General features: G+C 42.7%; 1 protein-coding gene across 1 annotated transcript in view; it reads left to right on the top strand.

Moving 5' to 3' along the window:
* The window catches only part of DNAH5 (dynein axonemal heavy chain 5), a 640,276-nt gene that overhangs the window by 57,211 nt on the left and 556,940 nt on the right, over positions 1-26,125 (top strand). Inside the window, 2 exon segments of the mRNA XM_029590044.1 lie at positions 11,377-11,540; positions 25,328-25,549. Coding sequence (XP_029445904.1) covers positions 11,377-11,540; positions 25,328-25,549 — 386 coding nt within the window.

Raw genomic sequence — 26,125 nt, 5'->3', positions numbered from 1 at the left:
TCCACTTTTCTCATTTGCTTCACAAGGCAAGCTTTCATGTTTTTGATCAACTAGAATAAATCTCGCCTTTTGGAGCTAGTAGTAAGTAAATCAGACAGCCCACTCTAATACTTTTTGCTGAGGAAGAATTCTAATGTCTTAAAAGCCCAAGTCATTCTCCTGTCCGCCTGTCACACCACCAAGACTCTCCTTCCCTCCCCCTTCTCTCCATGCCAATTCTTTGATCTGCCTTCAAAGAGAAAGCCTTTCTATTTCCTTTCTTCCAGAGAGAAAGAAAATGGCATATGACGATACAAGTAACAGGTGCCTTATCAATTTTACATTAGTTATGCCTCCAGTTAAAATTCAAACAACAGCATCCTACACAGCCTCACAGAAACATCATCATTAGCCGCAGGCATCTGTTACAGCACAATATACTTTTCTGTTGCTAACTGATGTACCTGCAGAGTTTTCAGAGTCCAGAAATAGCACAATACAATAAACTATCATGCTTAGGAGGTAATTTTTAATGGAGTTAACACACATAAAAATAGCATATATCATAGCATTTTCCAAAAGCCAATTTAGGCAGGCAAAATACATTTCCATACATAAAACCTTTTCACGTTTCAGCCCCATGGACTGAATTTTGAAAGGAGTTATGCACATAAAAATAGCAATTTTCAAAACCCATTTATGGGTAAAACACAGTTTTACGCATGTAAATTCTTTTGAAAATTGCCTCCGTGGAATATATTTTCCAGTGTTTTTTATATATGAAAATTGGGAAATATCCACATAAATAAATGAACGTTTAAAGGCTGGCTCTATGAATCCCTGGCAGTGCTGTGTGTTGCCCTGCAGAGGACTGAGTTTTGATTCTCAGGTTAGGTCTTCTGTTCCTTGGGCCAGCTGGGCCTGAGGAAGCTGTGGAAGCAGCGCTCACAGCTCTTGGGGAGGCAGTCTCAGTCTTCGTGTAATGATGACACCTAGTGGCTGGACATAGGTCCATGTTAGCTGACTTCTGGAAGGAGCAGTGGTTCGTGGCCCTTGACAGAGAACGTTGTTTCAGTGGCAGGGCTGAGTTAAGAGTGGGGATATAAAATAAGGGTTAAACACCAAGGCAGTGGCAAATGAAGGTGCACCGCATCACTGCCCGAGAGGCCAATTCCAATCGAGCTGGAAACCCAAAGGAACAGGAGTGAAAACTGCTTCCTTGAAACAATAGAAAAGTATATTTAGCCATCCAAGGAGAGTGTGTTACCCCTGTATGGCCAGGACAACTTTTCATCACATCAGTGATGGCAGAGATAGGATATGCAGATGTGCAGGGCATCCTGTGTTCTACTTTCCTAAACCACTGATAAAAATGTTTGCTCTCTAATACTGAAACTGTTAAATGTGAGTTGTTGCTGTGGTCTTTTCCATTGATTCCACTGATTCCAAAGCAAATGAGTGTTGGGCGGAGTACAGAAATTATACCGGATTATGATTAAAACATGGGCAGGAATGTTTTGCTTTTTGCCCTTTCTTGGTGCAATCATGGCTCCCGTCCTCTTACACAGTTTTCTATAGGGGGGCGGGGCCAGCAGTGTAAATTTGCATGTGGGTCAGCAAAAATCTATTAAGTTCTCTGGGGTCGATTCACCCAGTCTGGGGCAGGAAAGGAAGCTACTTGGGAAGGGCATGTGAAATAAAATGGAATTAATATGCAAATTTACACTGCTGGGCCCCCTCTGTAGAAAACTTTGTAAGGGAACGGGAGCCATGATTGCACCAAGAAAGGGCAAAAAGCAAAACATTCCTGCCCATGTTTTAATCATAATCCGGTATCATTTCTGAACTCTGCCCAACACTCATTTGCTTTGGAATCAGTGGAATCAATGGAAAAGACCCCAGCAACAACTCACATTTAACAGTTTCAGTATTAGAGAGCAAACATTTTTATCAGTGGTTTAGGAAAGTAGAACACAGGATGCCCTGCACATCTGCATATCCTATCTCTGCCATCACTGATGTGATGAAAAGTTGTCCTGGCCATACAGGGGTAAGACACTCTCCTTGGATGGCTAAATATACTTTGTATATTGTTTCAAGGAAGCAACACACCACATTTCCAATGCTAGGGTAAGTCTGACAACTCAGGTAGACTTACAGTAGAGGTAAAAGTAACATCAGAACTGTAGGAGCAGGGTGAAAAAGGTGCCACATTTGCTCAACATGTCTTACTATGGGACACAAGAGGAAAACAGAACCCTATCACAGCACAACACACTTTTAATATATAACCTCAGCTATGTCACAACACCACTTACACACTACATGCTTGCCAGATAGTTCTTTCATGAGGAGCTGGCATATTACCGTATGTGTGCTGTCTGGGGTGCTGTACCTGCAGATCTCATCCTTCTCCATATCCATCGTTTTTGCCTCCACAGCTGCTTGCTTTTGCCCAGGGAAGAGAATGACAAACTGCAAATGTCGTGTGGCCTGCAACACACGACGAACACCTTGCTGATTTTTCTCTGGCATCAGGCCAAGAAAGTATCTGGTGTGGTCTACTGAGTTTAATCAGATTTTCAGCCACCTAATGATGTGCTTGATCAGGGACACAGTGGAGCTGTAGCACTCTTCAGAGGCAGAGGAGATATGGAGGAATCGAGTTAGCATCATTGCAACAGGGGCTTAACCATTATTACCTACAAGCACAGAAGAAATGTGGCACACATTGAAACATTAGACTGCTATAAACATATCCTTAGCAGCATAATTTAGTACTACGATGGTTCTAACTCCTATCCAGCGGAACCTATGTTAGGGTTTTATTTTTTATTATCAAATTATTATATTGAATTGTTTTGACTTGTTTTTTTGTACTGTCTTTATAAATTATATATTGTGTTAGCCACTTTCAGCAGTTCTTTTGAAATGAGAAGGTGGGGTAAAAGTGCCTTACTATAAGGGCCTTGTGGTAGGAACTAGGAAACTGAAACACACCCATCATCAATAAGGAAAGGTCATGGCAGATCTGAATTTTCAGACTGTGGCAATACATATTTATTTTAGTTTGGCCAAGTGGAAAGCACCACCATCTTTGTAACCCTTTTATACGGGCTGGCTGTTCATTGTGAGACATGAGTATGGGATGCATTTCAGCTGTTCCGAAAGATCACAAACTTCCTCCAGCTGTGATTAGAGCAGCAGGCTGAGAACCAGGGAAGCCAGGGGTCCAATCCCACTTCTCCCACTGACACTTCTTGTGGCCTTGGGCAAGACCCTTTACCCATCATTAGAGAAGTCCATTAACTGTTATTAATCAATTTGACTTAGGGAATGGCTTCTGCTATTAATTGCATCAGTAGCATGGGATCTTCTTGGTGTTTGAGTACTTGCCAGGTTCTTGTGGCCTAGTTTGGCCTCTTTTGGGAACAGGATGCTGGGCTTGATGGACCCTTGGTCTGTCCCAGCATGGCAATTTCTTATGTTCAGACTTATGGGCCTGTTTACTAAGCTGTGAATGTCCCAATTAACCCACATTGTCTGCCAATATTGCAAGCTATTTGGCCATTTCACAGCTTAGTGCTAAAAATAAATTTAACACAACATGCATCACAGCTCATTACCATGCCAGCCAGTAGCTCAACTCATGAAAAAACTTTGCAAGCTGTGCTATTCTGAGAAACTAGATAGAATAAATGGAGCCAAGATGGCATAGTCCAGCTCAAAAAAGTTTTCATGTGAGGAAAATAAAATAAAAATGACATTTTTCCATCCAGAGAAAATAATGGGAAGTAAGTGGCTGCAAGGGAGTCTGCATTGAGCAGGATTAAATGTATTTGGGGTAGAGGTGAAACAAGGTAAGTGGGTAGATGAATAACCCTTTGAAGGTAGGGGCTGGATCAGAGCCTTGGAATGGAGAATATACAGTGGCTCTGCTGTTAGTAGCATTTTTTGTCCCATTTGGACAATTATTTACCTCTTCTGAACCACCACAGATATTTACAAAAGCAAAGAATTTAGCCACTATTCACCTAGTAAAGGCCCAAATTTTGGAGATGAATTGATCCCCGTTGAGATTTAGACATATCAAAAAGCACAGTCTTCTGCTTAACTGTCTTCATTGTGAGTTTAAAACCAGTTTGAAACTAAAGACGAGCAGTCTTCAATTAATTTATTTATAAACATTTGATATTTTGCCTTTCCTAAATTGGTCTCAAGGTAGATTACATTCAAAATTACAATTACAGCTGAATGACAATTTTCAGTCATCACAAGAGCATTGACCTTGAAGAAGGGGATTTAAGATATGGGAAAAGAAACAAGGTAGCTTTATGTGGTTGTCTGGGATGTAGTAGAACATGAGCTAAATGATTGGTCTGCTTGATAGATTCTAGAGTAAGGGCAGAGACAGAGAAAGGCAGATGTATAAACATAAAGCAGGTATCAAGTATAGAAAGAGAATATTCAATAATAAACTCTTTGAGGATGATGAGGTGATCTCAAGATTGAGAACTTGGGTAATCTTTATAAGAAGGGAAGTCTTTGCCATGGAATCCACAAGAAGGTCTGGTTGAATAGCGAAGTCTTGATTTGTCCCCTGATGGTAAGGTAGTTTGCTTTGAGATGAAGAAGTAACGGTAGCTTATTTTATGGTTTTGGAGCATAGCAGCTGAATAAATTAAGTCTGGTGCAGGCCAGTCTAAGGGATGTCAAAGGTGGGAAGGATAGGAGGGCCATTTGGGAGGATCGACATTCTTGTGTGGGAATGTAGGGCAATAGGAGCTGGGAGAGATAGAAGCCAGTTTGTTTAAACGTTTGAGGATTGGAGGAAGTGACGTCACCGGCAGCATAGAGGCTGAGCTCCGCTCTCTCAACCAGCAATCTTGCAGACTTATAAAAGCTTAATCCTTGTGATTTTCCACCAGACTAAGTTCGAAACGGCAGTGATTCACCCCGGGATGGCGGCGAAACGTAAATCGGTCGATTTCAAACAGTTCTCATGTTGGAGAACGGAGGCCGCAGAGCAAGATGATAATCAAGATGGCGTGGACCCCAATCGGGAGGAGATGCCAGTGAGCCTGGATGATGCAGCTCAGCCCTCGCTCGAAGAAGCCCTGACGTGCTCGGAGTTCCAAGAATGGTTTAGCAGCCTGCGCAGGGACCTCAAGACCTACAAAACAGAGATAAGAGGGCTGCTAGATGAGTTCCATCAAGAGCTGGTAAATATTGGGCATAGGGTTGATGACATCGATGTGCAGGTGGATACCAATGCAGAATGTATTAAACAGTTACAAGCGACATGCTCTGCATTATAGGATGAAAACACCTCCCTAAGGACTAAAATGGCTGACTTGGAAAATAGATCTAGGAGGCATAAACCTTAGATTCAAAGGGTTCCAGGAATTGGCTGACAACGCTGACTGTGCCAAGCTTTTGCAAGTTCCTGCTTGAAACTAATATAGCATCAGAAGCTGAGCCTATACTAGATATCCGACTAGATAGAGCTCACAGGGCACTCAGCACACCTAATAATAACAGAATACGCAATATAATTGTATGCTTCCATGACTAGCAGTGGCGGCAAGGAAAAAACCCATGTGGATCTGGGGGAGACAAGAGATTGCGATATTTGCAGACCTATCGCAAGCAACCCTGCAGAGCTGCATTGAGATGCGTGAAGTCACCACCTTCCTTCGTACAGCAAATATTAAATATAGATGGCTACATCCTTTTGGACTGATGTATACCTGGAATGGAGTTACCACAAAAGTCTTTACACCTGTAGAGGTGGCTGAAGCACTCAAGGACCGTGGCTTTCAACCTACAAGACCGTGCATGAGCACAAGTAAAAGAGATGGTACTGGCAATCTGCCTCCAAAATGGCAACGCGTGGGTACAAGAAATAGCCGACTGAAGAGGAGTTCGGGAACGAATTCCCAGGATGCAGATCATACTTGAGCTAGGGTTGCTCAATACAGTATGGAATATAACTACCCATGGAGCGGCATGGATACATCTAAACACCTGCAGTAGGACTACTTACGTTAAGTCTGGTGGTGGATGAAGCTAGACTGCATGTTCATTTTCTGGTTCTATATTTAATAACGGGTTCAAGAGATATATATATTAGAAGCTGGTTGGAACTTGTTCGAATGCTTCTAAGTTGGTTTACCTTTTGCTTCCTCCGATTGGATGGGTTTGGTTGATCTGCGTGGAGGTTTCAGCAGATCAGAGAAAGTGTGGGGGGGGGGGGGGGGGCTGGTATGGGTAAGAGGAAGCATGCACAAGAGGGAGAAAGATGTTACAATAGCTGTGAGTAATGGCCCTATCAAGATGTGCATAACGCTCATGAAAAGTATTGGGGGAAATACCCAGACTGCAGTATTATTTTAGGGATATATCAGGGCCTGATAAGAAATGCGCCTTAATTGAATAACAAGGATGGCGACGTTTAAAATTGTTTCCCTTAACGTTAAGGGCCTTAATTCACTAATGAAGCACCATCTGTTCTACAAAGAGATGGCTGTCCTAAAAGCAGACATTATTTTTGCACAAGAGACCCATCTAAAAAGCAGGTATACTAACCTGCTGAAATCTGGGAAATACCCTAAGCAATACTTTTCAGCGTGTCATAACAACTCAAAATATGCGGGAGTATATATACTGATTTCTGCCGATTTGGTGTTTGAATGTCGGCTCTGTCATGCAGATCCCGGAGGGCGCTATCTACTATTGCAGATCATAGTGAATGGAGTGGAGTATACATTGCTCAATATCTGTGCCCCAAATATAGAGCATGGAGCGTTTCTGGATAAGTTACATTGGGTATTAGTGACATATAATTCAGGACAAGTAATTATAGGAGGTGACTTTAACTTGGCAAGAATACCAGCCTTAGATACATCAAAAGGTAGTACTGCAACCCCTTTGGGGTTCAGGATTAAACTAAAGGAGTTGATTGACCACTGGCAATTAACTGATGTCTGGAGAACACACTACCCAACTTCACGATCTTACACGTTTTATTCTCACCCACATGACTCACACTCTCGGATTGACTATTTTTTTATCCGATATAAAATTTCAAAATCAGGGATCACCCCAGTTGGGTGGATCGATCATGCTGCAGTCTGGATGTAGGTCTTTTTTGACCATTATGATAAGGGGACGAGATTTTGGCGTCTTAATGACACCTTACTAACAGACTCAGATTATAATAAAACCCTGTCCAGCCAGGTTCAAGAATATATAGAAAAAAATGAAACGGGTGATATCCACCTACTATAATATTGGAGAGCCTAAAGGCATATACCCGGGGTCTCTTGATTTCAAGAGTCTCCCTCCTCAAGAAACAAAGAGAGAGGGAGGCTGAGAGATTGCGGCAGACTATATACACATTGACTCTTCAATACCAGGCCACAGGTAAGCGGACAGTCCTCACTAAACTAAATAACGCTACAGGAGACTTAATGCGACTTGAATCCACAAAGCTTACACACATGTTGAATATCACTAAACAGGAATATTTTTTAAGGGGGAGATAAGGCAGGTAAAGTTTTAGCTTGTAAATTAAAAAAGAAACTGCTTCAGAACAATATTTTAAAAATTAAAGGGGACACTGGAGTAATACTAACTGACAACACTGCCATCCGCAAGCGTTTCTTACAGTTTTACGAGGCGCTATATGGGGCAGAAACAACAATTTCATCTGAAGGAATTGAGAACTATTTGCAGGGAGTACCACTACCCCAATTAACTATGGAAATGAGAGAAGAACTAGACAGAGAGATAACTAGTGTAGAAATACTAGCAGCAATAAAATCCCTAAAACCTGGAAAATCACCTGGTCTTGATGGGCTGACCTCAAAATTTTACAAGACCCTGGGGCCGAACAACGTAGCCTTATTACAGAAAGTATATAATTACTTGAAAACTGGTGGAACATTACAGCCCAATTCTAACATAGCTGGAATCACGGTAATAGCAAAACCAGGTCAGGATCCCACACAATGTGGCTCATATCGGCCTATTTCACTAATCAGTGTCAATTTAAAGATACTAGCCAAAATATTAGCAGGTCGTTTAAATATCTTTATTGCCCAACTTATTCACCAAGATCAAGCAGGATTTAATCCTGGGAGACTGGCAGGGGACAATGTTCGTAAACTAGTCAATCTTATGTGGTGGGTGCACCGGATCAAAATAGACTCCGTATTCCTTGCAATAGATGCCGAGAAGGCCTTTGATCTTGTGCACTGGCCCTTCCTCTTTTGCACACTCACGAAAATGGGATTCGGGGACTACTTCTGTAAATGGATAGCAGGGCTCTATGATCGGCCTAGGGCATGTATTAAGATTAATGGGGGCTATACCGATTTGTTTCAGGTAGGAAGGGGTACCAGGCAGGGCTGCCCACTCTCCCCGCTACTATTTGCCCTCTTTTTAGAACCCCTAGCTATAACTGTGAGACAGCACCTGGGTATACATGGCATACAGGTGGACCCCCATGTCTTTAAAATGTCTCTTTATGCAGACAATATTATGTTTATGCTAACAGAACCACATGCCTCTCTAACTGCCATTGAACAGACACTCCAAAGTTTGGACAAGTATCTGGCTCAAAAGTCAACTGGGCCAAATCGGAGATACTCAACATTACATGTAACCTCAGGATGGTACGTTCCCTGCAAGATATGCATCTCTTTCAATGGGCATCACATCAACCTAAATATTTGGGAATACAGTTAAGTGCGCACCCCGCCGAGCTATTCACATTAAATTACACTCCATTGCTCACTCGACTCCAGCAAGATCTTGAAAAGTGGACATTTATGTTGTTCTCCTGGCTAGGGAGGATAGCCACTATTAAGATGAACTTGCTCCTGGGTCTGTTGTATCTTTTCCAGACCTTGACAATTTCTGTTGCATACAATATATTGCGTGACTGGCAGAAAAAGCTATTTCGTTACATATGGCATTGTCGCCCTCCATGCATCAGCAGAAAAGTTCTATATCAGACTAAGCGGATGGGGGACTTGGTGTACCCAACCTTACCTGGTACTACATTGCTGCCCAGTTACAGGCAGTGATAGTGTGGCACAATACAACCAAGGTTAAATATTGGGTCTTCATTGAACAATCACAGATCCCAACTATGCCACTATTGGCTATGCCATGGCAACCGAGAAAGACTTGGAGAGAATGCAGCAAAATGCTGCCTACTACTCACCATACGTTACAATTATGGGACGCATGGAAACAGCAATTAGTAGGAAAGGAACCTCGCTGTTTACTTACCCACCTCTTCCATAATGTCAACTTTTTACCTAGTCAATCCTTGAGAGCTTTTGAAACCTGGAAAGCTTGCACTATCACTAAGATTGAACACATCTGAGAAGGAGACTTGATTTTACAGTTTCCTACCTTATGTGCCAGGGCGCAATTGCCCAATGCTGAATTTCTTACCTACCACCAACTTTATCATTACTACAGAGGCTTGCAGAGTAAAGGTCTCCTACAGACTACCAGCTCGCTATTTGAAGGTCTGTGTAGGCAGCCTACCAAACTTAAAGGCCTTGTCTCAAAGATCTACAAATTTTGTAATCAGAGACTATCGACAACACCAGCACATGTGGGAGCGGGATCTGTCGACAGCTTTTGAAGAGGAAGAATGGCTGAATGTTTATAATAAAGTGGTCAAGATATCGATCTCTGTATCATTAGTCGAGAACAGCTACAAACTATTATATCGATGGTATATGATACCTGAGACGATATCAAAGTTTGATACCAGACATAACGGACTCGGTTGGAGAGGATGTCCTGACAGAGGAACGTTTATACACATGTGGTGGGATGGAACTTGCATTGCTTGTGGCACTGGATTGGAAAACTATTAACTGAATTGCTCCATTCCCCAATCCGACTCCAACAGGTTTATGCCCTTTTAAACAACCCAATTGAGGGCCTACCATGGGGGCCTCAAAATTTTATATCCTCAATATGTGTAGCAACGTGGCTTGAAATAGCTAAAGGCTGGAAACAGAAAGTGGTGCCCACATTCTTTAAAGTACTTGAATGGATAGACTTCATATGTACAATGAGTAAGCTGATGGCAGAGTGACATGGTACCATTCAGCGATATCACACAATATGGGACCAATATTTGTTGTGGCGCGATTCTCAGAAATGAATGACTGGGTGGCAAGAAGCAAGGGCTCCTCAACAGGCAGTGAAGGCTGCTCTTATCTTATACGGGCGCACCTGAGATTTCTCATATTAGAGATTTTCGTATATTAGAGATTTCCCTAATCTTTGAGTTCAATTGTATGAGACATGATAGACTATCGACGTTATATTGAGGGGCGCTTCACTGGACTTAAGGATGGGTAGAGCTCATCTTACGAGTAATGTACCTTAATATGTGCATGGGGGAGGGGGATAACTAAATAATTATATAATCACACATGTCAAATGGAGGGTTTTTTTGTACGTTTTATTATCTGTTTGATACCTGTCTTACCTGTTATGAGTGATTATCAATAAAATGTTAATTAAAAAAAAATAAACATTTGAGGATTAAGCAGAGAGTTTTGAATTGTATCCTACATTCCACTGTGAACCAGTGTAGCTATCTTTGAATTGGTCTTATGTAGTCTGTTGCTTTGGCCACATTTATTTTATAATTGATATTTTATAAGTTATTTTATAATTACATTTTGATATGTTTTTGAAATTAATTTCAAATACATTTTTTAAGAATGTAAAATGAGGACTGTTCTTTAAGATTTTGAGGTGAATTTTCAAAGGTGTTACACATGTAAATGTAACATACTATCATAGCAGTTTTCAAAAGCCATTTATGTGAGTTAAGTGACTTAACATGGCTAAAACCTACTGACAATTCAATGGTATATATTGTAGCAATTTTCAAAAGCTCACTTACATGGGTAAAGTGCATTTATACATGTAAAACCCAGTTTTCAGCATGTAAATGTTTTTGAAAATCAGATCCTAAGTCTACTAGAATGAACCAAAGACTTCTTCCTTCAGATTAAAGAGTAACAATATTATCGACGTAAGTGTCAAGTGATAGCATTGGTGATAGGAAATCATATGGTGACAGAGTTCCCTATGACCCAAGCCATATGTGAGAGCATCTCATGCGGAGACAGCCCTAATTATCTGATGATGAGTCTGTTATCAAGAAAATGGAATAAAAAATAAAAAATGTTTTTAACTATCACATGACTAGCAAGATTTCATTGGCTTGTACTGTCCAATCTCAGTGTTGATTGGCTGGCAGGAATAATTCATTTTCTTGTATATATAATACATATATGTAGAACATATGTAGAACTATCATTTACTGCTGGTGACATTATCTATCTGCAGGACACATGGGCCATCCTATACCTGGGTCTAATATTCACAGTGGAAGAAGCAGAAAACTTAAAGTGTTTGTGACAGAGGGTAGAGATGTGGCTCTGACTGGAGTATGTGTGTTCTTCATTAGATCCAATACTACAAAACCCATCACTGCAGAGAACGTTCACAAGGTATGAGCTGCTCATAATGTCAAATGTTACTGTGGTACACTTTCAAATTGCTTTGTTTTATTGTGCAAATACTGGTCAGGAAACTCATTCTGATTTTTACTGGATGAGGAGGGAAAATGCTAAGGTAGTTCATTTTATTTTATCCTTCTTGTTGCCTGAATGAAGCATCTTTCATCCCCTGAGAGGAAGCCTGCAGTTGTTCAGCTGACATGTAAAGCTGCAGTCTGTTGGTGGGTGGTGATGGCCAGTTCCCACAGCAGTTTGCACCAGCACCTGCCTGTGTAAAAGAGACGGAAGCTGGGAAGAAGAAGAAGAAGAAATAAATTACCTAATCAGCTTAGGCGGCAAACATTTTAGCAATAGATCAAGAACCAAATCACAGCCATTCAGAATAAAATCAATAGAATACACAGTCATTCAGCAGCAGTTAGCCATGTATTACCAATTGTGATAAATCTGAGTATGTCTATGGAATATTTCAAGTTCTCATCCCATACTAATGTGAGCTTTTAACTATGAACTTAGTTACATTATACCTGTATTATTACTTTTGTTTTCTTTTTACCTGTACAAGTGTAACTATTAGCTTCTTACATGTTCAAGCCTGGTGGCAGATAGTATGAATGTGTATGCTTGTACTAACAACCAACTGCATGCAAGAAAGATTGAATGTCTTAGAAATTGAGATGCTGGGCACCATTCTACAACAAATCTCACTCACCGTATATGTGATAACTTTGATTAGGAATCCTTGTAGGCTCATAATAAGAACCAAAGAAAAAGTTAACACTTGTAACATTCTTAAATGAGAAATGTTTATTAAGTTTTATAAATTGCCTTTGCTCAAAGGACTAAGCAATGTACATTTCAAACCTACACAAAATAAGAATATACAAACAGAGACCACAATAAAAACAAAATCTTCAAAAAAAAAATACTAGCATACTCAGCTAGGTTGAGGTAAAGAAGATCAATTTATATGGTTTTTTTTTTGTATTTATTGAATTTTGTATGTATTGAATTTTAAGACTGTTACTTTGTACATCGCTTAGGCCTATTTTTAGTGTTAAGCAATTCATAAATTTAAAAAAATATAATGTAAAACATAAATGACTTAACTAGTCCTAATTTCCAAAGATCATGAGCATTTAGGGATGCAATAGAAAAACTGTAGCATATTTGGGAACTGAATTATTCTTCATGCAGAGCTGTAGAACAGTAATTTTCAGTCGCTAGTCCAGGCCAATATTTTGCTGGTCTGTAGAGCAGCGGTGACTGCTGAAACTAGAGGAGCTGCTGGTGAAGAAAAAAATGAAGCATGCTGGGTGGGGAGCCCATATTTTGTCAGCTGAAAAAGAATCTGCAGCGGAGGAGAACGAAAGCAGCGTGATTGGTGGGGAGCCTAGGTCTCACCAGCCAAAAAACAGAGGAGTCGGTTATTGGACACAAGCTACCCTTCTGCTGCCTCCACCTGCCAGACACATCGCCTCTGCCTGCACGCTGTCTGCTGTGCAGGCGGCAGCAGAGGTAGACAGGAGAGGAGAAGTGCCAGGGAGGGAATGAGAGAAGGGAGGAAGTGCTTGCAGGGAGGGCAAAGAAAAGGAGGGAGAGAAAATTGGAGAGAGAGAGTGCTAGTGTTAGGATTTTGCCTGATAACCAAGCTGCCTCCTGCGATGGTGGCATCCCACCAGTGGGGGGCTTCTGGCGAGCTCTGCTTCCAGCTCCTCAATGACCATCTGACTCAGCCTTTGTTCCGCCAGGAGCCCTCAGCGAGCTTAGCCCACAGCTTTGCCAAGCTTCTCCTCACTGCCTGCACCACACCCGAGCTTCAGGCTTAAGTAACCCAGCCCCGCCAGTGTAACCTTGCCTTCTCATTGAGTCACTTTTGGCTCTCTGATCTGCCTACTGCTTCCCTACCTCATGCTTTATGGCCTTTGGGCCTTCTTGTTCCTTGCCTTGCCTTGTGGCCTTTGGGCCTTCTTGTGCCTTTACTTGCCTTGCTTTGTGGCCTTTCGGTCTTCTTGCTTCTTGCCTTGCTTCGTGGCTTCTAGGCCTTCTTGTTCCTAGTGCCTTGCCTTGGGTCCATTTGTTTTATTACTTCTAGCCTTGTGGCCTATCGAGGCCTCTTTCATCTCCTAGTGGCCTTTGGGCCTCTTGCCTGGTGGTCTATGGACCTCCAGCCTGGTTGCCTTTGGGCTTATATGTTCTCTGTTCTGTGTTACCCTTGTCTGCCTTGTCTAAGTCCTGCCCTAATATGCCTTGTTGGTCTTGTCTTGTCTGGTCTTGTCGCACCCTGTTCAGTCCTGCTTGTTCCAGTATCCAGTCCACCTCCCTGTCTGTTCCAGTATCCTGTCCATGGTCCTGCCCTATTCTTGCGCAGTACTCTGCCTTGCTTGTATCGTTCCTTGGCTGTTCTCACTATCTTACCTTGTCTCTGTCCATTGCAGCCCCAGCCCTTGTTCTGTGGCTAACTCCAGTACCGAGCCTTACCTGCCTCAGCGTGTACCAAACCTTGCTTGCTTAAGCCAGTACCAGACCTTACCTTTCTCAGCCTGTACTAAGCCTTGTCTTGTCTGGCTCCTATACCCAGCTTTGCTCTGTAGTACTGACTCACTATGTACTGCCACCACAGAGACCTACTGGACCCCAGAACCCACAGGCTTAATCTGTGGGGGAGGAGCAGGCTAGTTCTGTACAGCTCCTCGAGCAATATACCTCCATCAGAGAGATCCTGACAGCTAGAGAGGGGGAAGGACGACTTAGGGATTCTGGGAAAGAATGGTGAAGAATTAAAGGGAACTAAAGAAATACCTTGTGAACTTGGCTTACAAGTATCACTGTCAGCATCTGACTTGAGAGAAATTGGTAGTTTTTCCATTAATTCCAAATGAAGAAAGCACACCAAGGGTTGATAGAAAATCTGAATATTATACACAACAAGATACTGAGAAAAATACTAAAGCTAAAATTACTAAAAATGTAATAGTGAAACCTGTTAGTGTTACAATGGAAACTTTATGGAATTATATTGCTAAGCTGGATTCATCTATTATGAAGTTAACAGATTAAGTAAATGAAACTAATAAATCTGTGAAAAGAAATTCTGAAATAATAGAAACTCAGCAAAAGAAAATTATTGATATGGAAGAACGATTGATAAAAGCTGAAAAAATTCAAATTCCCTGTACGTACCTGGATTAGTCCAGACTCCTGGATTCTGTCCACTCATCAGCAGATGGAGGCAGAAAAAGTTCCGTCTGACTCCGCCCCTTCTGTGAGGTGCACCTACAGTACGTCAGTATTTATCTGCCTCCAGCAGATGGTGGAGGTGCAAAATCTACAGTCAGGATTTTAGTCAATTAGTTTTGAAAAATACAGACAAAATAGATATTTTTGTTCATAAAATTTATCTTTCTTTTAAGTATTTCTTATTTTACTTTATTTAAAAAAAAAAAAAAAAGGAAGTTTTTTTTTTTCTGGAAGCAGGGCAAGCAGAGATTAGCCTCCCAGGGAGTTGGCAGGTCCTGAGGGAACCATCCTCCCTGGTATTTGAGGCTTTTGGCTTTAGGGGTTGAGAACCTTTGGCTTTAGTTTGCTGCAGCTTTTGGGGTGATACCAGGGAGCCCAGTTCATTCACCCCGTGGAGCAGAGGACCCAGCTTCTTTTAGGTCGTATAAAAAAAAAGTTATTTATAGCCCTTTTACTTTGCCGGTCGGACTCACCGTTACCTCTTTAGCTACTTTGGGCAGTCGGCAGGCTTTTTTCTTTCGCTTTCATTTTCTCCTCAGCCGGCTTATTTTTTTTTTCACAAATGCCGCATGGGCCAGCCTTCCGTGCGTGTGGAGACGCGCGGGCTAGAGTCTCTCGCGACGGCCTATGCTCCTCCTGCCTCCCCAAGGGGAAGGGATCTTCAGGGTCAGCTGGGGGTGTTATTTCTTTCTCGCTCCGTTGCTGTGTCAGATCGGGATGCCTGCGTCTTTCTGCTGCAGCCTCCTTCCCATTTCCTCCTTCATCTGAAGCTATTTCTGTCTCTGTTCAAGCTGCTCCGCTCGCAGCAGAGGAGGAAGGGGTTTCTCCTCCTGCTCTTTCTCCACAGCAATTAGCCTCCGAGTGAGGTGATTGTTTTGCTAATTCAGCTGCTGTTGCTGAGGAGAGTCTTGAGGGGACTTCAGACTCCTCTTCTTCCTTTTCTTCCGACTTTATTATATTTTTATATAAAGCTTATAAGGCCAGAAAGTCCTCAAAAAAGAATTCTGAGGGGATTTCTTTTTCAGTACCATTGTCTCAAAAAGCAGCTTCTAAACGGAACAAATCCTCACGGGGGATGGATGTTCCCAAACTTAAATGCTCTCTTAGGACTCCAGTGTCTCAGCACTTACCTGACTCTTCTGATGCCTCAGAGTTAGACCAGGGGGACCCAAGCGACATTCCTCCTCAGGACCCTGATTCTGCTGCTGGTCATGATCCCTTGCCCTCTGAGGGTCCTCATGTGGTCAAAGGCAATGATCCTAAGGTGGTCGGCTTCTTTAGGAAGGATGAGCTTCTTCCTCTCATTCCTGCGATTCTTGAGGAGTTGGGAATTGATTCCTCACCAGAGGATTCTCGTATGGGTTCAATTGACCCTGTCACGGTTGGTCTTCGTGGTCCCACTCGGTCTTTTCCTTTTCATCTTTCAGTCACAGACTTATTATTTCGTGAATGGGACACCCCTGACTTGGGATTAAAGGTCAGCAAGGCCATGGATAAGCTATATCCTCTGCCTGAGGATGCTTTGGACCTTTTGCATGTTCCCAAGGTTGATGCAGCGGTCTCTGCTGTTACCAAAAAGACTACAATCCCGGTTTCCGGTAATACAGTTCTCAAAGATTTTCAGGATCGAAAGTTAGTTCAACTTAAAAAGATTTTTGAAGTTTCGGCTCTTGGAGTCTGAGCTGCTATGTGCAGTAGTTTTGCTTTAAGAGCAGGACTCCACTGGGTTCAGCTCCTGCAGAATAATTCTTCTCTTTCTGAGTCCGAGGCTATTCAAGCTGGGCGTTTGGAAGCAGCTGTTGCTTACAGTGTTGACGCTCTTTATGATTTGTTATGTACCTCAGCCAGATCAATGGTTTCAGCTGTCTCTGCCCGCACACTTCTCTGGTTAAGACACTGCTCTGCTGATGTCTCTTTAAAAGCTCAATTGGGATTTTTACCCTTTAAGGGTAAACTTCTCTTTGGGAAGGATCTTGAGGACTTGATTCATTCCTTTGGAGAAAATAAGGTACATCGTCTACTTGATGATAGGCCCAGGACAAGGGGATCGTTATCTTCCAGATCCCGTTTACTAGAAACCGCAGGTTTCACTCCTCCCGCTCTTCAGGTTCTTCTTCTCGGCAACAGCCTGCTAGACAGCAATCTTGGCCTCAGTTCTTTCGAGGACGTTATTATGGGAGACCTGGTCTCTCCTAGTCCTCTGGTGGAGCAAAAACGTCTCAATGAGATGAGGCCGGTCCGTTCCTCGGTTCCGGTAGTAGAAAACAGATTGTCTCTCTATTTCGAGGTGTGGGCCAAAATAACATTGGATCAGTGGGTCCTTACTGTGATAAAACAAGGCTACACCTTAGATTTTGTACGTCACCCTCGCGACCGTTTTCTCGTCTTTCCATGTTCTTACACTCAAAAGTGTCAGGCGTTGCGGGACACCTTACTTCATCTAAGAGAGCTCGGGGCCATTGTGCCGGTACCTCCTCCATTGGAGTACGAAAGGGCCGTTATTCCATCTACTTCATTGTAAAAAAAAGACGGCACATTTCGTCCCATTCTCGACCTAAAAAGAGTCAATTGATGTCTGAGAATCCCAAGGTTTCACATGGAAACCTTAAGAGCGGTCCTGGCATCCATTCACAAAGGCGTTCCCAGCTTCTTTGGACCTGATTGAGGCATATCTTCACATAGGAATTTGTTCTGAACATCAGAAGTTCCTGCAGTTCTCGATTCTGGGGGAACCACTTTCAATTTTGCACTCTTCCTTTCGGTCTCACCACGGCACCCAGGACCTTTACCAAAATAATGATTGTAGTAGCTGCACAGCTCCGAAAAGAGGGATTCTTTGTTCATCCCTACCTCAATGATTGGCTCATTCGAACGAAGTCGGAACATCTCTGTCGCTTGACTGTGTCTCGAGTTCTTCAGCTTCTGCAGTCATTGGGCTGGGTTGTCAACCCGGCAAAGAGCCACTTAGCACCATCCCAGTCCTTGGAATTTCTGGGAGCCCTGTTCGACACCCGGCGGGGGAAAGTTTTTCTCACGGAACAACGGATCATCAAACTACAGTGTCAAATTCGGGTCTTGTTGTCCAAGTCTCCTCCCAAAGTCTGGCATTATCTACAGGTCTAGGCTCCATGGCCTCCACTTTGGACTTAGTTCTGTGGGCATTTACTTATTTTAGACCACTTCAGTCAGCATTGCTCTCCCGCTGGAATCCGGTGTTGGAACCATTTCATCTTCCCCTTCCTTTTACAGACTGCTCGTTCCAGTCTCGATTGGTGGCTCCTATCGCAGAATTTGCATCGTGGAGTGGACCTAGAGGCTCCAGTTTGGACAGTAGTCATGACGGATGCCAGTCTGTCCGGCTGGGGGGCAGTTTGTCTCGACAGGTCTATTCAGGGGCAATGGTCGCCAGAGGAATCTTGTTGGTCGATCAATCATTTGGAGACCAGAGCGGTGAGACTAGCCTTATAGGCCTTTCTACTGCTTCTTCAGGGGAAGTCAGTCAGAATCCTTTCCGACAATGCAACGACAGTCACTTATATCAACCGCCAAGGGAGAACCAAGAGCCAATCAATCGCATTCGAGGCTCAGCTGTTGATAGCATGGGCGGAACATCTCCTTCGCAATGCAGTGTCTCACATTGCCGGGTTCGACAATGTTCAAGCAGACTTTCTCAGTCGCCATCGTCTAGATCCTGGGGAGTGGGAACTTTCCGAGCAGGCATTTCAACTCATATGCGAAAAATGGTCCACACCGAGCATAGACCTGATGGCAACGTTCCGGAACTCCAAGGCTCCACGCTTCTTCAGTCGACGTCGAGAGCCAGGGGCAGAAGAAGTCAATTCCTTGGTTCTTTCCTGGCCAATGAGCATTCTGCTTTATGTGTTTCCTCCTTGGCCTCTAATCGGCAAAATTCTTCGGCGCATAGAATCTCATCCCTCGGAGGTGATTCTGGTAGCTCCGGAATGGCCGAGACGTCCTTGGTTTGCAGACCTTGTCAACCTCATAGTGGACGATCCGCTTCACTTTCAGAACCTTCCGAATCTTCTCTGCCAAGGTCCCGTTTGTTTGGAAGAGGTAGATCGCTTCTCTCTAGTGGCATGGCTTTTGAAAGGCGGCACTTGAAAGATAAGGGTTATTCTGATGCGGTGGTTGCTACTCTTCTGAGGTCAAGAAAAACCCCTACTTCCCTGGCTTATGTCAGGGTTTGGGGAGTTTTCGAATCCTGGTGTGAGGAGAATCAGGTGGTTCCTATTTGGGCTTTGATTCCTGACATTTTGTCTTTTTTTGCAGGCTGGTCTGGCTAAGGGCTTATCTTGCAACTCTCTCAGGGTACAGGTGGCAGCTCTAGGTTGCATCCGTGGGAAGATAAAAGGAGTTACCCTGGCATCCCATCCTGATGTGGCTCATTTTCTTCGGGGGGCAAAACACTTGCATCCTCCTTTCAAAAATCCTTGCCCTTCATGGAGTTTAAATTTGGTTCTTAAAGCTCTTTGTGCTGTGCCCTTTGAGCCTCTAAAGAGGGCTACTCTTAAATACCTTATCTTAAAGGTGATTTTTCTGGTAGCTATTTCTTCGGCCCGTAGGATTTCTGAGCTTTAGGCTTTATCTTGTAGAGAACCATTTTTAAGAATTACAGATTCTGGAGTTCCTTTGAGGACTGTTCCGGCATTTCTTCCAAAGGTGGTTTCTTCTTTTCACTTGAATCGGTCGATTGATCTGCCATCTTTTCCTGATTCACAGCCTTCGGATCCTCAGTCTAGAGATTTGAGAAGGCTAGATGTGCGGTGCTCTCTATTGCGTTATCTCGAGGTCATTAATAGTTTTCGCATGTCAGACCATCTTTTGTGCTCTGTAGCGGTCCCAAGAGAGGGCACAAAGCATCTAGGGCTACTATAGCCCAATGGCTAAAAGAAGCTATTGGTTCGGCATACTTACTTCATGGTCAGTCGCTTCCGTCTGGTCTTCGTGCTCACGCTACTCAGTCTCAAGCAACTTCCTGGGCGGAGTGTCAGCAACTATCTCCGCATGAGATTTGTAGGGCGGCGACTTGGAAGTCTTTACATACTTTTGCAAGACATTATCACCTGGATGTTCAGGCTCCAGGATTTGGGGGTTTTGGTGATGCGGTGATCCGAGCGGGACTCTCAGGGTCCACCCTAGGTAAAGGAGCTCTGGTACATCCCAGGAGTCTGGACTGATCCGGGTACGTACAGGGAAAGGAAAATTGGTTCTTACCTGCTAATTTTCATTCCTGTAGTACCACAGATCAGTCCAGAGTCCCGCCTTTTTCAGTTTGGAGATAAAGGAGAGTCCGCGCATTCTTGTTGTTTATTTTGCAGATAAGTATTTTCACATAATGCTTGTTATATGTTGTTAGGTGCTCTGCTGCTGTTTGGGTCAGTGAATCTGGTTCTTATGGAATGTTCTCCCAGTTTATAGCAGTTAGCTACTTAGGTTTTTTAGTTCTTCTGCTTTGTTACATTTAAATACTGACGTACTGTAGGTTCACCTCACGGAAGGGGCGGAGTTAGTTGGAACTTTTTCTGCCTCCATCTGCTGGTGAGTGGACAGAACCCAGGAGTCTGGACTGATCCGTGGCACTACAGGAACAAAAATTAGCAGGTAAGAACCAATTTTCCTTTCAACAAATAAAAATAGAAGGAGAATTCCATATAAAGCTTGAAAATATAGAAAATTATATTTGTTCTCTAAATTTGAGGGTTATTAATGTCCCAATTATTGATCAAATGAGTCCAGTGGAATTTTTTAGGAGTTATATTACACAGATATTCAAAATACCAGAACAATGCATGCCTGTAATTGTGAGAGCCTTTTATGTAAATGTAACAACAAAGGTAAAGACAAAAGATTCAGATCAAATAATATTGGGAGATAAGGAGATAAATATACAAAAACCAATTGCTGAGACATCTATGAATATTTCAGACTTTCTTCAGAAATCACAGGAGGATATGAATATTAAAAATAGAGGAATTTATGTTGGTAAATTTTGCTTTTATCTCAGCTAAAGAAAATGTTTTGAAATTCTTCTTTCGAAATAGATTAAAAACATTCTACGGACAGAGGATCTGGATATATCTAGACCTCGTCAGAGTTACACAACTTCATAGGAAGACATTTCTAGCTTTAAGGAAAGAAGTAATTGATAAGGGGGGACAATTATTACTTAATTACCCTTGTAGGTGTGCCATTAAGTTTAAAGGGCAAAACTACCAATTTACTGACCCGGAACATCTTAAGTCGTTACTAGGGACTGAAGCACCAGCTGATTAAAGTTAAATAGGGGAATGCTTACTTTTTTCTTGTTATTAATATATGTTTGTAGTGCTCTTTAAATAGACTACTTCTCTTATTTTCTTACAGAGGATGAAGAATATGTATATGTAAATATCAACGGTGATTATTTTTCCTGGTTACTTATGAGTTTTACATTTACATTCATGTTCTGAAATTTCATATTGCAAGACATGCTTGTAACGTATAAATGAAAATTTAATAAAATAAAGAATAAACAAAAAAAAAGCCTATTTACTTTTATGCTCACAGCAACCCAATCCTTAAAGAGAACATTAGCTAAGTGCATCCCTTGCTTAAAATAATCACCTAATATCTACTAATAGCAATGAGAATAAAACGTGTATGAAAAAATATTTTTGGAAATAACATTCAAACTGCTTTCTGCATGCAGGTGAAATTAATAAAGAGCAAATCTTTGTTAAAATGAAATGAAGAAGGGATGACCATAATGCTATAAAAGCCAGTGATGAGAATTCCATCATTTTCACAGCAAGAATTAACATTACACGAGACAGACCCTCACCAAAGCAAAATAGAAAGGCCATAAAGTATAAATAAAAATGTGCCAATAAAAACTGAACTGGAAACCACAAGCCTGACTGTATTATGCAGTGCAATAATGTAAAAACAGAAACATCATCTTTCCTTGCAAAACATCAAGCAATAAAATTAAGACTTAAAACATTCGCAATATTAAAATGATACTAATAAAAAGAATAAATGTTAAAACAACCAAAAAAATCCAATAATTAAAAAATTATATTTCCCAAAACAACAATAAAATATTTCAAAACAATAGAAACATCAAATATCACCGAATAATTAAAATAAGGACTTTAAAAACTTCTGCTCTCTATACCTGGGATATTTTGGTTTCCAGTCCCCCTGAGATTGTTGTGGATTGGTTGAGGGAGGGCTACACAAACATTATCTTCTCTTTCTCTCTCTCTCTCTCTCTCTCTCACTCACTCACACACACACACACACACACACACACACACACACACACACACACACCTGTGCTGTGCCGGATTTTAAAAGCCCTACGCGCGTAAATCCCCGGGACACGTATAAGTCCTGGGACTTGCAAAAAAGGGCGAGGCGGAGCAGGGCGGGGGCGGGACCAGAGGCCTCCTACTCAGCGGCCATTACTGCTGTGTTGGAGGATCTCATGCCAGCAGGCTGCTGGCGTGTGCAAAAGATAAAATAAAAGTCGGGGGGGGGGGGGGCGGGTGTTAAAGTAGGGCTGGGGGGGAAAGGTTATGGGAGGGTGTGGGAAGGTTAGATTAGGGGAGAAGGGAACGGGGAAAACAGCACGGCTTGGCGCGCTCAAGGTGCACAATTGTGCACCCCCTTGCATGCGCCGACCCCTGACTTTATAACTTGCGTGTGCTTGCGCGCGCAAGTTATAAAATCAGGTGTACATGTGCGCGCACCGGGTAGCTCACGCATGTTATAAAATCAACCCTATTATGTGTGAGCGTGCATGCCTCTGAGAGCCTGTACTGACATATAGGCTTTCACAGCCATGCAAGCTCACACAAATACACACACAGTTAGACTCCCAATCTCTCTCTCTCACACAGGCACATACACAAGCAGGCTCCCAGTTTCTTTCTCTCTCTGACAGGCATACATACCAGTAAGCTCACAATCTCTCTCACGCTCTCTCTCTCTTACTGGCACACACACACAAGCAGGCTCCTAATCTCACTCTCTCACAGGCACACACACAAGCAGGCTCCCAATCTCTATCTCTCTCTCACACAGGCACACACAAGCAGGATCCCAGTCTCTCTTTCTCTTACACAGGCACACACAAGTAGGCTCCCAATTTCTCTCTCTGTCTCACACAAGCACACACGTAAGCAGGCTCCCAATCTCCCTCTCTCACAGACACACACACATAGGTTCCCAATCTCTCTCTCTCTCTCCCACATAGGCACACACACAAGCAGGCTCCCAGTCCCTCCCAATCTCTCTCTCTCTCAGGCATACACAAGCTGGCTCCCAATCCCTCTCTCTCACTCACACTCACACACAGACATGCTCAACCACAAGCTTTCTCTCATGCTCTCGCTGTTCCTGGGATGTGCGGGCAGCATCAGCTACCTCCATGGACTCATGCAGCATCACTCACATGCACACACACCCACAAACTTTCACACATGCTATTGTTTACATGCTACTGCACACACACAACCTCTCACATTTGTTACTGCTCACATTCACTCACACAAACGTTCTGGGAAACCAAATGCCTCTCAGCATCTGCTGGGGTATAGCAAGAGGAATCTCAGAGCCAATCCCTAATATGACATAATTGACATGCCCAATCGTACTGTTCCAAATCCGGAAATCCTACACCACCAGTATCCCATGCCCCCATTAGGTGATATATACCAACCCTAGGTTTACTGTCGTGCCACAGAAATTTAGAAATATCTCTATACAATCTTTTAAAGTCTTTAGGGTGGATCTGGGTAGGAAGCAATTTGAGCATGTAGAGCCATTTAGGGAACAGAACCATCTTAAATAAATTACCTCTGCTTACCAAAGACAAAGAAAGCGAATGTCAAGCTTGTAACTTAGCCCTTGTCTGAGAAAGCAAAGGATAAGCATTAAGTTTGTATACTTTGTCCATCTCAACTGAGAGAGCAATCCCCAAGTATTGAAACGACCTCAGTCCACCGTAGAGGGAAGCTCTGTCTCCACAGAGTACCTACTATAAGAGAAGCTCCAAGTGCTTCCGAAACCAAATTTTAAATTGGAACCAGAAAACAATCCAAGCAAAGAAAATTCCGATATCAACGCTGCTAGAGAGTTAATCGGATCAATGAGGTGAACTAATAAATCATCTGCAAAAGCAGCAAGTTTGAATTCAGAACACCCCATAATCACCCCTCAAATAGTATCCAAGGTTTATGTCCACCTCAACAAGGGATTGAGAGAAAGAACAAACAGTAAGGGTGATAATGGACAACTGTTACGATTCCTGCCCGCAGAGCTAATCTCCGTGAGCAGGCCTCTCCACCCACCTTGTTCTTAGCGCAGCCAGGCGCCGCTGACCCCGTTTCCTGCGGCCAAATTCTTCTGTCTAACCTCCATTAATTAAAAGTACTGCTCGAAGTTGGTATTTTTTAAAATATGTGTGCATACTTGAAATCATCAGAATGTCAATACCTTCACTATTTATTGAGACCCTCCTAGTACTTCACTTTGAACTCCCCACAACTCACCCAGTCACCCCACCAATATTAGCAGACAACAGACAAGTCAGCTATCAATAGCACTTAGATAATTAGCAGGTGCAAAATTGTGTGAATAAGTTGCTTAATGTATGTGCAAACAACAAACAGGAGCACTACTGCACGTTAACAAACACAGCAAGCAAAAAATGTGCAGGAAAAAATTGAATGTCCACACAAGGCTTAGAAGTAGAATATTTTCATTTTGAACGGCAACTCCACAGTGTATATGCCAGCAGTTAAAGATGCAAAGCGGGTCCCCGACACGGACCCGTGTTTCGCTGTGAGGCTGCGTCGGGAGGGACAAACACAATTAAGTTGTTCTTCATACACTTCAGAAAATGGCGCAGCCTCGCGGCGAAACATGGGTCCGTGTTGGGGGACCCGCTTTGCATCTTTAACTGCTGGCATATACACTGTGGAGTTGCCGTTCAAAATGAAAATATCCTACTTCTAAACCTTGTGTGGACATTCAATTTGTTCCTGCACATTTAATGTATTTGCATACATTTCTTATAACATAGCAATTTGCATACAGATGTTTTAACCCCGCCCAGGAATGCTCCTAGACCGCCCATTTCTATGCAGGTAGATGTATGTGCGAAACAAAAAATATGTGCGTACTTTTGATGTTTAAAAAAAGACATGTACAAGCTACTCGCATGCATATATTGCTAATTTTTACATGCGTAACTCCCTTGAGAATGATCTCCTAAATGTGGCCATTGGGACCTTGGGGTAAGTCAAGTGGATTGTTTTAAGCCAGGATTTAACCTGGACACATCACCACTTTCTATTATCATTGGGGTGAATGGAAAACCCTGAACCATGAGATCACATTTTCAGTGCAGTGTTAGCAATGTAACATGTCTTCTTTTGCTTTTCAGTGCAAAATTAGACCCTGCAGTTTTATCTTTTTTTTTTTTTTTTTACTTTTATTATAAACAATACCAATTATGTAATCTTTTATAGGAGGTGAATTTCAATGTGCTGGACACCTCTGAGGGTGGCTTGTTGAAGAGTGTTGAGCACTTGCTGTCTGATATTTTTATTCCTGCCCTCAAGACTGTGGACCACGGCTGGGGAGAGCTGGGGGTGGCACAGCAGGCAGCTAACTTTCGGCAGGACTTTCTCAGCACCGTGGAGGGATTTGTCAGTGTTCTGGCTGGAGCTCAGCAGAGTCTGATGGAGAAGGTAAGATTGATTTTCCCAAACTACTGCGAAGTACTGCCATCTGGTTCGACTGAATCTAGATAGGCTGATTCAGCCTGCATGGCTATGGCTCCACAGTCTTGCCTTAAAACAATAAATAAATGGGAACTGCAAGTTCATAATTCCATTGGGGTAAAATTAGAGCTAACTCAGTCCATCCAGTTGACATGGAGTCAACATACTACTTGGACTGTGACTGGCCATGTTTAAATTTCAGTCAAGGGTCTTTACTAAAATAGTTTGCATCTGTCTTTTCACACCATTACATTTGCAGCTCAGTAAAAGTTTTTCATTATGATTTCTTTTTGCCGCTTTCGTATGGCTAGGTATATACTGTCAATGAGCTTAAGCTATGAAAACTAAAGAATCCATTTTTCAGCTGAAAATCCGAGCTGTGCAAGATTCCTGAGCATTTCCCTTTCTGGCAGCTTTGCCTTCCTCTCCAGCTGTGCACTGGATGCTGCTCTTTTCTACCCTGCATGGAGTGAAGGCCTAGAGAGAGCAGCTAGCAGTGGAAAAACATTCAGGGACTACTGATTTAGTGTTTTCGTCTTTAAC

Source organism: Rhinatrema bivittatum, chromosome 2 (assembly GCF_901001135.1).
Source record: "Rhinatrema bivittatum chromosome 2, aRhiBiv1.1, whole genome shotgun sequence".
Taxonomy (NCBI): domain Eukaryota; kingdom Metazoa; phylum Chordata; class Amphibia; order Gymnophiona; family Rhinatrematidae; genus Rhinatrema; species Rhinatrema bivittatum.
Note: the sequence above shows the minus strand (reverse complement) of the source record. Positions and strands in the feature narration are given on the sequence as shown.